Source organism: Paroedura picta, chromosome 4 (assembly GCF_049243985.1).
Source record: "Paroedura picta isolate Pp20150507F chromosome 4, Ppicta_v3.0, whole genome shotgun sequence".
Taxonomy (NCBI): Eukaryota; Metazoa; Chordata; class Lepidosauria; order Squamata; family Gekkonidae; genus Paroedura; species Paroedura picta.
The window spans coordinates 97,786,337-97,799,858 of record NC_135372.1 but is presented as its reverse complement, the minus strand read 5'-3'; the positions used below and the strand labels follow the sequence as shown (position 1 = coordinate 97,799,858).

Sequence of the window (13,522 nt, the reverse complement as noted above, 5' to 3'; positions counted from 1 at the left end):
AAACTACAAAAGAAATAACTATATGGAAATGCCATTTTGTGCTGTATCAACAGGGGCATCACATCAAAATCACAAGATGTCATAGTCCCATTGTATACGGCACTGGTCAGACCACACCTGGAGTACTGTGTGCAGTTCTGGAGGCCTCACTTCAAGAAGGACGTAGATAAAATTGAAAGGGTACAGAGGAGAGCGACGAAGATGATCTGGGGCCAAGGGACCAAGCCCTATGAAGATATGAGGCCCTATGAGGGACTTGGGAATGTTCAGCCTGGAGAAAAGGAGGTTAAGAGGGGACATGATAGCAGTCTTTAAGTATTTGAAAGGTAGTCACTTGGAGGAGGGCAGGATGCTGTTTCTGTTGGCTGCAGAGGAAAGGACACGCAGTAATGGGCTTAAACTACAAGTACAACGATATAGGCTAGATATCAGGAAAAAAAATTTCAGTCAGAGTAGTTCAGCAGTGGAATAGGCTGCCTAAGGAGGTGGTGAGCTCCCCCTCACTGGAAGTCTTCAAGCAAAGGTTGGATACACACTTTTCTTGGATGCTTTAGGATGCTTAGGGCTGATCCTGCGTTGAGCAGGGGGTTGGACTAGATGGCCTGTATGGCCCCTTCCAACTCTATGATTCTATGATCTATGAAAGGACACAGACCTTTCCAACTGTTATCAGTTACGAGTTATACCATCTCATCATCAGTGAAAACTTTTGCTTACTAAAACATGGAAATTTTATATATATGCATAAGTTATAAGTTGAAGGAGTTTAAATGAAATGCTTCTTCTGGCTCCTGCATGGGGGAGCAGTAGGCCAGTTCATCTTGTCCATACCAGATTTGTGCTCCCGCATGGAAGCCTGGGTGGTGAGGTTCTGCTGCGCTGTGAGGCAGTGGGATCCTTTTTTGGTTTGTTTAGGAATGCAGCGTTGCATGAGAATGCAATACCATGTTCCTAAACAACAACAAAAATTCCACAGGCAGCTCCACGGCGCTGCACTTTACCACAGAGCCATCTGAGGCATTTTGTGTCCCTTCCAGGATGCAAGGGCAGAGGAGGAGCTGGGCCTGGATGGCCTGACTCTTCTCCTGCCACACTGACCTGCCCCAACATAGGCCCTGTTACTGCCCAGGGCAAAAAAGGGAATGTGGATCTTGCTGCAGGGCAATGGAGGGCCTGAATCAGACCACGCCTGGGACCACCCTGATTCACCACCAATATTGATTGGAACCGGGAATTTGCCCCACTACCATTCAAGTGGTAAGGTGGGGCAAATTCTTGGTGCAGAAAAAAGTCATTATGATTTTCACATGGGTTTGTTTTCATTAAAGCACATTTCCTCTTACTGGAATCAAACAGAACAAAATATAACATAAAGAAATAAAGGGCACCGAACTGTGTTCAGTTTTGGGTACCACAGTTGAAGAGGGGTGTAGACAAACTGGCGCATGTCCAGAGGAGGGGTTTGGAGACCAAGATTTATGAGGAAAGGGTGGGGGAGCTTGGTCTTTTTAGCCTGGAGAGGAGACGACTGAGAGGGGATCTGATTACCATCTTCAAGTATTTAAAAGGCTGCCATGTAGAGAACAGAGAAGAGTTGTTCTCTCTTGCCCCAGAGGGACAGACCAGAACCAGTGGGATGAAATTGAGGCAAAAGAAATTCCGTCTAAACATCTGGAAGTTCCTGACAGTTAGAGCGGTTTCTCAGTGGAACAGGCTTCCTCAGGAGGTGGTGGGTTCTCCATCTTTGGAGCTTTTTAAACAGAGCCTCTGACAGAGAGGCTGATTCTGTGAAGGTTCAAGGGGGTGGAGGTTACAGTGGATGAGCGCTAGGGTTGTGAGTGTCCTGCATAGTGCAGGGATTTGGACTAGATGATCCAGGAGGTCCCTTCCAACTTTGTTATTCTATGGATTGAAAGATGGGGAAATGGCAGAGAAGCTCAATGCATTTTTTGTTTCTGTGTTCACTGTGGAAAGTGTGGGCCATGTACCCAGGCCACAGCCAATATTTTCAGGAAGGGAATCTGAAGAACTGAGTCAAATTGAGCTCAAGTTCTAGACCTACTGGGGAAATAAAAAAAAAAAAAGTAAGTGTTCAGGGCTTCATCCGAAATCTTAGGCAACTCAAATGTGAGATAGTTGATCTACTAACCTGTATATGTAACTTATTACCAAATTCAGCTGCTGTATCAGAAGCCTAGAGAATAGCTTATGTTACACCAATTTTTTAAAAGGGGTCCAGAGAGGAACCAGGAAATTACATCCATCCCAGGCCAATTAGTAGAAACTGTAATCAAAGAATTATTAGGCACACAGAGGAACGAAGCCTACTGAGGGGAAATTAGCATGGCTTCTTCAAAGGGAAATCCTGCCTCACCAACCTTTTAGAGTTCTTTGAGAAAGTGAACAAGAATATAGACTACAATTACTTAAGACAATATATACATGGACTATCAATAGGCTTTCGACAAGCTGTCTCACCAAAGTCTCCTGAGTAAACTTACCAGTCATGGAATAAAATGATGGGTTCTCTTATGGATTAAAAATTAAATGACAGGAAGCAAAGAGCATGAATAAATGGACAGTACTCACAATGGAGGGAATTAAGCAATACTGGGGCTGGTACTACTTAATTTGTTCATAAATAATCATAGAATCATAGAGTTGGAAGGGGCCATACAGGCCATCTAGTCCAACCCCCTACTCAACGCAGGATCAGCCCTGAGCATCCTAAAGCATCCAAGAAAAGTGTGTATCCAGCCTTTGCTTGAAGACTGCCAGTGAGGGGGAGCTCACCACCTCCTTAGGCAGCCTATTCCACTGCTGAACTACTCTAACTGTGAAAAAAGTATTTGTACTTCACAGTTGAGTTCACTGGGGTTTTTATGAGTTTGTTTTAAGCTCTAAACACAATGCAAAAGGGACATTTGAGAGAAAGGGAGAGGTGGAAGTGAGGCAATGGAAATAGAAGGGTGCAAGAGAGCAAAAGTGAGCATTTGAGCAAAAAATTGTCCATATACTACTCTGCAGTGGGTTTGGCCTACATGACTCACTTGCAAGGCTTTGTTTTAAACAGTCTCTGGTTCCTGTAGTTCATAGGGAGAAAAGTGAATTCTGAACTATATTAAGAAAATGTGACATCTAGAATTGTGTTGTCATTCTGTGCACATATGGGTTTCAGAGAAATCATTACATTTATCAAGGAAGGATGAAAAAAAAGTTGCTGATCTTCATTTAGTGTAGTTCACCCCTAAGTATTTTGTCACAAGGACAAAAAGACACTTCAGAATCTGGAGCACGGGGAAAGCCGCAGACACCAGATATTTATTATTTATTACCGTAATTTGATTTCTTAATCACCACTCCCAGACTCAGACGACTCATGGCGGTTTACAATAAACCCCCAGTATATTTTAAAGTACCACAACCCTTAGGCAGTGCAAACTCCAGTTTTAACCCCCCTCCACACATTACCAGTCTAGAGTAACTTCCACACACACACACACTGCCTACAAGCCTCGGCCCTTGATGTTCCAGGCCTTCTGTGGAGGGTCCCAAGATCTTCTCCAGCCCAGCCTCAAGCAAATGCCTGGTGGAAGAGCTCCATCTTGCAGGCTCTGGGGAACTGTAATAGTTCCGTCAGGGCCCTCAGCCGTTCTGGAAGCTAACTCCACCAGATCAAGGGCAGGACTAAAAAGGTCATGGCCCTGGCCAAGGCCAGGCATACCTCCCGCAGGCTGGGGACCACCAGCAGATTCAATCTCTCAGAGCAAGTAGCCTATAGTCCACAAGTATGTGGGACTCAGGCTGAACATGGCCCAAAAGGGGAATACTAAAACCCTGAACTTAATCTGGAACAGAATCGGCAACCAGTGTAGTTGCCTCAGCACTGGCTGGATATGGGCCCTCCAATATGAATGCATGAGGACCCTAGCAGTTGCATTTTGCATTGGGTGTAACTTCTGGGTCAAGGACAAGAGAAGGTTCATGTTGAGCAAGTTAGAGAAATCTTGTCTTGAAGTGACCGTCACATGGATCACTGTGGCCAGGTGTTCTGGAGACAGGTAGGACACTAGTAGCCTGGCTTGGTGTAGATGGAAAAACATCACCTGGACATCAAATGAGTGTGAAACAAAAGGCAAAAGAGAACAAATCACTGTCAACTGATGATGCAGGTAAAAGTAGCTTTTCTTCCCCTTCTCAGCATTGTTCAGAGGATAGAACTGAACATGTTTCTTCAACTGGACCATCTAAATGATGTGATAGCCTGCATCTTGGCATTCACACATGGAAATCATCCACTGGCCCCTTCCCCTGCAGATAATTTTTTCACAGCTTTCCAACAATTCAGGAATCCCCAACCTTTTCTTTGATAAATGACACAATTCACAGAAGCATATACATTCCACATGTTTGTACAGATCCCAGTGGACAGTTATAGCACTCCAATCGGTCCCTCTTTAGTTTTGTTTCTGAAGTGCTTTACACAGCAACATTAAGTTCATGGCTAGATGTTGCTGTAATAAAACATAAGAACTACTGCCAGAATTGCAACTTCCTTGGGTGAAAGATTTATGAAGAGATTATTACATGTACTTCTTGTGAAAGGGAACAACAATAGCTCTTGATGAGCAAGGACCAGACTAAACAAAATGGTAGCATATCTGTGTTTGGATCTTTACCAGATCATTTTATTGGTAAATCACAGCTGTAGTGTTGCTTATCTGAAATAAATATAATGAGCAGAACAGAATTAGCTTTTCTCTCTCATACACACCATTTCCTACACCCTTAAATGCCCTACTGAGAGAATAATCTTTCCTATTCATTTTCCAGAAAGGCAAGTAACAGCTCGGGGGGGGGGGGGGAGGTATTCAAGTCAGGAAAATAACACTGAGCAGGAAACATTCCTGAAGAGTTTAAAGATCATGTAAAGAACAGATTTGTATTACTATGTTCAAATGAATGTGAACTGGAAAAACTGTGGGTTGAAACTAGAGATATAATAAAGGAAGCATGTACAAAGACTATTCCTGTAGCCCAAGAAATGAAAAGCCTGAATGGATGACTGATGAAACTCGTAGATTACAGCAAATCTTTTGGCTGTGTGGATCATGAAAAGCTATGGCTGATTTTTAAAGAAATGAGAGTGCCACAGCATCTGTTTGTATGTACAACCTGTACTCCAGACAAGAAACTATGGTTGGAACAGAATATGGAGAAACAGAATGGTTTCAAATTGGCAACAGACAAGGATGTATTTTATCTCTATACCTCTTCAATTTATATGCAGAACATATAAGGAAAGCTGATTATTTTTATATATATAGATGGTGGATTGAAAATTGGTGGTAGGAGCACTAACGATTGGAGATATGCAGATGACACCACATTACTAGAAGAAAAGAGCAAAAACTTGAAATGACTCCTGATGTAGGTTAAAGCAGAAAGTGCCAAAATAGATTATAGCAGAACATCAAAAGGACAAAAGTAATGACTACTGGGGAATCACACAACTTTTAAAGTTGATAATGAAGAAACTGAGACTGGAAATCAGAAGACTGAGACTGGGAAGGGCATTCATGAAGGAACTTAGGTGTAAAGATGTGTTGCTCGTGACAAAAGATGATTAGGGCATTCAATGACATACAGTGTCTTATCTAGTTGAAAGGGTCCAATCTAAATTTCTCAGGGCACTTCTCCAACTCCCCAGCTATGTGTCAAATTCTATGGTGCATCTGGAAATGGGAATGCTATTGGTCAAGGATAAAATCTGCCTGTCATCAGTAGTAATGTAGTTGAAACTGTCTCATAACCCACAGGGTTTGGTTTCTTTAGCCCTGAAAGATAACTCTCGGTCATCTTGGGTTGTAGCTGTTAAGAGTAAAATTCAAAGTTTGGGCTTTTCCACACTTTCTCTATTTGAATTAGCCTATGATCAAATGGTAACAACAGTCAAGCCGCAAATAAAGGCCATTCGGCATCAATCAGATTTGAGCAAAATCCCAACATTCTTAGCCCTGGATAAATCTAGATATGTGCTGGCCTCTACCACTTATCTGTCATCCTTGGAAATAAATAAAGAAGGGCATCTCCCCATGGTAGATGCTTTGCTCTGCCTTCAGTTCAATTAGAAGGTTGTTACAAGAATACTCCCTTCTTACAGCGGTACTGTTTTTGTGGTAGTGACCAGATTGAAACTAGAGAATACATACTCTTGTATTCCTATGCTTATGATACTATCCAAGACAAATGGACTGACCTACTACTTAAAAGGTTCTCAGGACGCTCAGCTATGGATTGGACAATGAGGGTGTTAAGTGCTGCAAGCACTCAGGTAACAAAAAAGGTTGCCAAGTTTTGTGCCTCTGCCATTAAAATATGTAGTTCTTTAGCATGATATTTTTAAAGTTTATCTCTTGTTCACAAATAATGATGTTTTAATTGTATTGTGTTTTATAGTTTACATAGTTTTGTGTTGGGTTTTTTAACTAGGTGCAATCTGGTTTGAATGACTGTAGCAATACATTTACTTTGTAGTCCTATGAAGATTCTGTGTGCCGTTTTCTTAGTTATCCCTACACTATAGATCAGGGGTCTCCAACATTTTGGCACATGGGAGCCGCATTAGCGCGACCAGTGCCTAAAGAGGTCCACATCCTAAACCAAAATGGAACAAAATTATTAACCTTCTTATGTAGATGATTATTTTTTGATTGGCTTGTTTCAGTTGTACCACCAAATCATGGTTACATGAACATTCCTCAGACTCCCTTCATTGTTAAACCACTGGTGCTTATCACATTTACTAATGTCCATCCTGCAGTCATTTAGGGAGCTAGTAATGACTTTCAGTCCAATCAGTTATCTCTATGCCCACAACAATGTTCCATGGAGAAATGCTGCCACATTGCAATAGATGCACCAACCTATGACTGAGTTCTTATCTAAGACATAGTTGCCCATGCAGTTCTCTTGTAATATTTCTTGTCTAGTCAGACAGTCACACTAGATGGAATGACAAGCAGTCACATGAACATGCCATGTACAATCTACAATTCTTCTTAAACCTTGTTAATTGCAACAATAACATTTACCATAATGATAAATTCATTAAGTAGAAGTACGGCAAACTGAAAGACAGTTGCTTTGCATTTTCACTTTCATTCCGAGTAGTGGTGTAGAAGAGACTGTTGTAAAAAATGGGTTCATAGGACTGAATTCTATGCAGTGCCTGAGTAAAATGTTTGAGTAAACTCTTTTCTTGCAACCTTCTTCTAACAGATGCCATGCATAAACATCAAAAGGGGGGCTGCCAAAGGTTGGAGAAAGGAAGCATTGAGAGTAAAATTACTCCTCTCAGCCTTTTCTACCTGCAGATTCCACTGGCAGAAAGTGTAAGTTTTCCCTTCTCAGAGCCGTAGCGTACGTTGTACAGTTTTTCATCCATGAAGGTTCCCCAGTATTGGCTTTACCTTTTCAAGGCTCACAGTCAGCTACTGGAGTGGGAAAAGGTAGACAAAATGCCAGCCTTTAAGACTGTACTAAACTCAGCCTATGGGCTGCTTGAACCATGTAGGTGAGGTGATTATTTGTTTGGGATTGTAGAATATGTTGAAGAATTTCTTCAAAGGCATGTTTACTCAGAAGTTCCATTGAGGTTCAGTGGAATCCTAAGCAAAGTTGCACCCTTCTAAAGCTCATTGACTTCAGTGGACTTAGACAGAATAACTGATTATGACTGCAATGTTAAATAGGACTTGTGTATAAATGTACCTATGACTGCACTCCATGCTTACTTAGAAACAATTACCACTGTGTTCAGGGGGGGGTTACTTTCTGACACATGACCACAGGACTGTTACCCTTAAAATCAAACTTGGATGTAATATTACCCTGAAACAGCAAAAAAAAAAAAAAAAAACACTTGCAAAGTGGTACCCAAGATCAGCATAGTGGCAGGGAGAAAGGGTGCTTACTGCTTAACTTACTTTTACACTTCCTGTTTTCCTGCTCCAAATTGCACTTCCCCAGCAGAGTCAGTTATCACTTGCTCATCTTTTCAGAACTACTAACATTAATTGTAGAACTGTGTTTATGCTTGAATTTGAAATTTGAATTTGAAAAGACTACAGAAAACCCACAGTATGCAGTCTAGGCCTTATGCTTACGAAGATATGGTGGAAACTATCAGCAATTTCTGATTGCACAGACCAGAAAAGTCCTTAAATAAAAATTTCCAACACTTAAAGCCCTCAGTTTCCTCTACTGCTCCTGACATCTCCCCCAAGAATAATGGAAGCAAAACAAAGTTATACAAATGAAGAAAAACTCAAATTTTCAGAATTCAGAATTGTTGAAGGTTTCTGCTTTTCATATTGCAAAACTTTGACTTTTTCTTTTAAGTACAGAATGTACATAGTTCTGGCCATAAGCTACCTCTACCTTAATGGTTTGTAGTCACAGTAGTCCTGATAGTGCTAAGAGAGGACCCAGTGGATGGACTGTAAGGTCCTAAAAGGGTGACGTACAAAATCAATGCCATTGGACAGAAAATATTTGGGAAGCCCAACCAAAAGTACTCCCTCCCCCCCCCCCCCGCATGCCACTGTGACCACTGCTCATAATCCCATTTCCTCCTCAGTTACTCACAAGCCCCTCCCCAAATAGCCTTCCAGGTGTCTTTCCCTGCCAGCTCACTCACATGCAAGCCTTCCTAGCCACATAAACTACAAACTATGCCTTAACACTCACAGTGCTGGGCACCACATGCACTGGAGAACATGGGTGGCAGCAGGGTGTGCCAAAGACAGGTGGAAGGGTGCACAGGTGGTGGGAAAGTTCAGGATGAGGATGTCAGAAATTGGTCCTGTCAGAAACTCTGGGCTCTGGCAGCTGTTGACACTAGCCCCGAGGAGGCCCTCAGACAAATAACTTTTAAGCTTCTTGTCAGTAACATTGGGATAACCAGTCTTATGAAAGTATTTTATGAATTTCTAAGCTAATGTTCACAAAGTGCTTTGGTCACCTGAAAGAAGTTACTAAGAGAGCAGGATATACTCTGCACACATTGGATAATGCCCTTTCATTGCACTTTAGGAGCAAATTTTCCTGTTTTGCTCAGGAATATCCAGTTGCAAAAGTACATTGAAAATGCATTATCCAACATGTACGAAATGAGGTCTATGCAGAGTTACCCCAGTTTGTCCTCTGAAAATAATGGGCTTAGACTGGATGGAGTAACTATGTAAGTTTGTGTTTTAAGTATTGAAACTCATCAGAAATGCACATGTTGGTTCTGTTAAAGAACAAAAGCGCCTCCTCCTCCTGAAAAATAAAGGAATTTGGTTGATGCACACTAAAGTAGCCCAATCTCATCCCACACTGGCCATTTCTTTCATGACAGATTCTAGTGTCCTGTTAATTGGCAGCACATTAATGTGGCTTCAGCAGCAAGGCACATCTCTGCAGTTTCCTCTCCAGATCCAAAAGCACTATATGTTGCCAAGGCTGCTGTATGGATGCTGGAATGCACACTCTGACTTCATAGTACTGCCCCTTCTCCCACTCCAGCTATAGTGCCTGAAGCTTGATCTGTGGAACGGATTAGATGAAACAAAGAAGAAAGCTCTTTCCTGCCTGGCTACAACTAGGTCTAGAGAATGTTATTAAGTTTAATGTGGTCAGGACCCAGAGAGAAGCAGGGAGAAGGAGGTGAGTGAATCCCACCAGGAGTTGGCCTAGGTTCAAGAACACACAGTGTCATAAAATTGCGGTCTAGCAACTCCCCCCACCCACCCCCAGGCCTGCAACAACACTGAGGCAGCAAGAAAGCCAAGCCCCCCTTTTCTCTCCTGCATGGTGTTTCTGTCCGGGGGGGGGGATGGGGGGTGGAGAGGCGCACAAGAAAATGGCTTTAGAGAGACAAGGAAATGGAGGGCTGAATCTTCGAAAAAACGACCCACAAAGTAAAGGTACCGGCCTGGGGGCGGAGAGCTTCCTAGACACACAGCCCAACGGGATCTCCAAGATCTGCTTGTGCTGGCCAACTTTGAATCGAAAAAGTGACCGCTTTGCAAAGGAGAGCTCTCCCCCCCTCCCCCCGAAACACAAAAGCGAGGCCAGCGCCTTGTGGGGAGGGGGAGCGCGCCCCGACGCGATAGTTATGCCGGGGGGGGGAGGCGAGACGCACGCCCCACACGGGGCCAGCTGGCCACAGCGCCGGTCGCAGGAGCTCTTCAAACTTCGTGCGGAGACACGCGAAGTTTCAGCCGGGAGGAGGTGGGGGGAGAGTGCCGCCGCCGCTCGCTCGCTCGCTCGCTCCCTCCCTCCCTAAGGATGGAAAACTTGGAGTGTGTGCTGAGAGCGAGAGCGACGGGCTGCCGAAGTGCCTTGAAGTGTCGCCTTACCTGCGCCGGGGCCTGGGGATGGCGCCGGATCCACCTGGGGGTCTCCATGGAGCGAGTCTGCAGAGCGGCGGGGGAGCTCGCTTCTCACCTGGGACATCGGACTGAGCCCTGCGGGAGACGGCGCGCGCCGAGAAAGAGAGGCATTGAAGACGACAGCCCGCCGTCCCTCCCCGGCTGGGCCACCAGGCGCTCTCCCCTGGGGATGAATCAGCCCGGGTGAGGTGGAGAAACCGCAGCGCGCCGGCCCAGCCTCTCGCCCCGAAGGTCGGCGCCCCCGTCAAGAAGACCGGCCAGCCCGAGGCACCTTTCCCGCCTTCGCCGCTGCCTGCCGCCAGCCGGGGAGGGGGAGAGGCCCCCCGCTCTCCCCACCCGCCAACAAACAAAGTCCGCCAGGAGGACTTACTGCGCGGCGAGTGGGGCAGGACCGGCACTCCCACCCGCGGAAGGTCATCTCCTGGTCGCCTCCATGAGCAGTCCTCTCCCGCCTCGCCTGCAGCCCCCTCGAAAGCGGACTTTGTCCACGACGAAAACTTGAGCTTCCTCTCCTCCCCCTCCCCTTTTGTGGACACACACACCCCACAGAGTCTCCCGATTTAAGCACACCAGGGAGAAAGAAGGAGGCGCGTCGCTGAACTCCTTCACTGCTTCTCCTTCATAGTCAAAATAGACAAGTTTCTATGGACAAGTTGCAGCTTCTCTCTCTGCCCCCCCCCCCGCGCCCCATAAGCCTCTTAGGCAGGAAACTGCAGTCAGCCTTGATTACTCAGTTCCCTTAAAACAAGAGAGATTCGGGGCTCATGTGAGCTATAGTCAGTGGCTTGGTGCCAAGGGTTTTTAAAAAGCAGCAAAATTAACAAGCAAGGGGAAAAAAAACCTTTAACTGCCTCCCCACACCCATTTTAGAAAACAAAAAGAATACAGGGGATTGGGGGTAAGTAATGTGGTGTGAAGGTAATTTCCAACCACTGGCCTGGCAGAAATATCTTCAAATTTATTTGTGGCATGCCTCGAAAGGAACATCTTTACACTGACAGTTTCTTTCTGGCTGTTTTCAAAATCGCTCAGGCCTATGTAAATTGTTCTTCCTTCACAACAACCTTGGGAGGTAGACTTGGCTGACAGTAAGCATGATTTACCCATTTGCCACTCACAGTGCTTTTCTAAGAGGGTTTATCCAGAATCTCCCTCAGCCTAATCAGTGGGGCTTATTCCCAGGAAAGTGTTTTGTTAAAGATTGCAACCTCAGTGATCTTCAATGTTGTTTAGTGACTATCTGACCCTTGGCCTCCCCAGTCCAAGTCTAACATTCTAACCATTATTACACACAGGCCGTCAGAATTTATTCCAGTTTCATTTTTTGTGTTTGTGGATAAAACAGTGGCAGGAGATGCAATGCTGCAGAATTTTAGAATGTATATAGCTTGTATGGAATGAAAAATTTGACTTCACTGAAAATGATGTTCCAAGTGAAGAATATGTTATCCTGCACTGAAACAACAATGAAAGTAAAGTTTCTATTTCCAAATATTTTCATGTTTATTGCCTGGGGGAAAGTGCTTGAAGTCTCTGTTCTTTATTTACAAACTGACATGCTTTAAGTTGTCAGAAACTGACAGAATAATATGCCACTTACAACAACTGTCAGAAAAGGGGCTAGAGGTATTTCTTATTGCTACTTGCTAGGGATAACTTCTGTGTTAAATGTTGCATTCTAGGTAGTGCCACAATACTGAAAACATATCTGGTTCTAACCCCAGGCACCTCATGACAACACTAGCAGGGACATGCAAAATGCACAAATTGTCTGCCAGTATAGTACTGACTCTGCTTTCTCTTAGCTAATAAATGAAGCTGGACAACCATTTTCTTATAAACGAAGCTGGACAATCATGCCTTTCTTCCCCCCCCCCCAAGTGGATTATACTTTGTACTCCCTCACAACAACTCAGCAAAGTAGGTGGGTTGGTCAGTAGCTGAAGGTTATTCCATAAGCTCCCATGGTAGAGTGAGGATTGGAACCTAGATCTCCTGGATCCTAATCTGACATGCTAACCACTATACCTCCTACTAGACACAGGCAACTACTGGGGATGCTTTCCACCCATTCTGTTTTACTGGAGAATCTCATATGCTTGACTTTGAAGATGATGCTACTGGGAATTCACAAGGGGGCTTCCATATGGCAGCTTCCCCCACTTTCTTTCTACAACCCCCCACAGCTCCCATCCTTCACACCTTGCCACCAGAGGGCTTTTTTTGCTTTGTTTAAATCTGTAATTGACATATCACTATAGAATGCTTTTTTTAAAAAAATCCTGAAAAGTTTCTAGTGGTTCAGAAACTTGGACAGGGGAAATGGCACCAAATGTGGGAAAGACCAGGAAGAATTCACATTCCATCTCCCTTGGCTTTCCTGAGATATTTTCAAAAAACATCAGAAAGATTGCAGAAAAACTGGAAGGTGCAGGGATGCACCATGGTGCTGTGTGGAAATAGGAGTAAACCTGCTTTACTTTAGCACCTAGGCCAGACCAAAACATCCACATGGAAGAGACCTAAAGTACAAGCAGAACAGTTCAGTTCAGTGCTTATTTTCCTTCTCTTTTTTCTATTTTAAGCCCTGTTTTCTTTCCATATACTTCTTTAAAAGGAAATATATTATTATTATTATTATTATTATTATTATTATTATTATTATTATTATTATTATTATTATTAAAGTATTTATACCTCACTTTACCTCCATCAATCAATAATATGGGTAAGAAAACCTGATATAAACAAAGACGAGGAGGAAGAAAATAACTGATGAAAGAATACTAAGTTTGGAAGGGGCCAAAATCAACAGATGGATAAACTACAGTTTTAAGGATGGAATAAAACAAGCCACAGAAAGACATTTTTAGTATAAACCTAGAGATGTTTCAGAAAAAAGCTAGCAGTCCAAATATCAAAGGAAGGGACACATGACTTAGGCAATCACATCAACTTAATCTTCCCATAAGAAGGTATTAAATCATAAAGTAATTGAAAAGCTTTTATAGGAAAATTGGGTCATTAATATGAACTGAATTTGTGGACAAGTATTGTCAAACAGTCTGGCTTTCATATTTGAT

General features: G+C 43.6%; 1 protein-coding gene across 3 annotated transcripts in view; it reads right to left on the bottom strand.

The window, feature by feature from the left end:
* Window positions 1–11,120, bottom strand: part of MDFI (MyoD family inhibitor) — a 45,550-nt gene extending 34,430 nt beyond the window's left edge. Inside the window, exons 1-2 of one of the 3 annotated variants that reach the window (XM_077334493.1) lie at window positions 10,810–11,120; window positions 10,407–10,602 (exon numbers count right to left, since the gene is read on the bottom strand). In XM_077334493.1, the coding sequence (XP_077190608.1) occupies window positions 10,407–10,602; window positions 10,810–10,857 (244 nt within the window). In that variant the 5' untranslated portion in view covers window positions 10,858–11,120. The remainder of the gene's footprint in view (window positions 1–10,406; window positions 10,603–10,809) is intronic. The other 2 variants (XM_077334495.1, XM_077334494.1) reach the window with 2 other exon arrangements.
* Window positions 11,121–13,522: the final 2,402 nt, after the last annotated feature.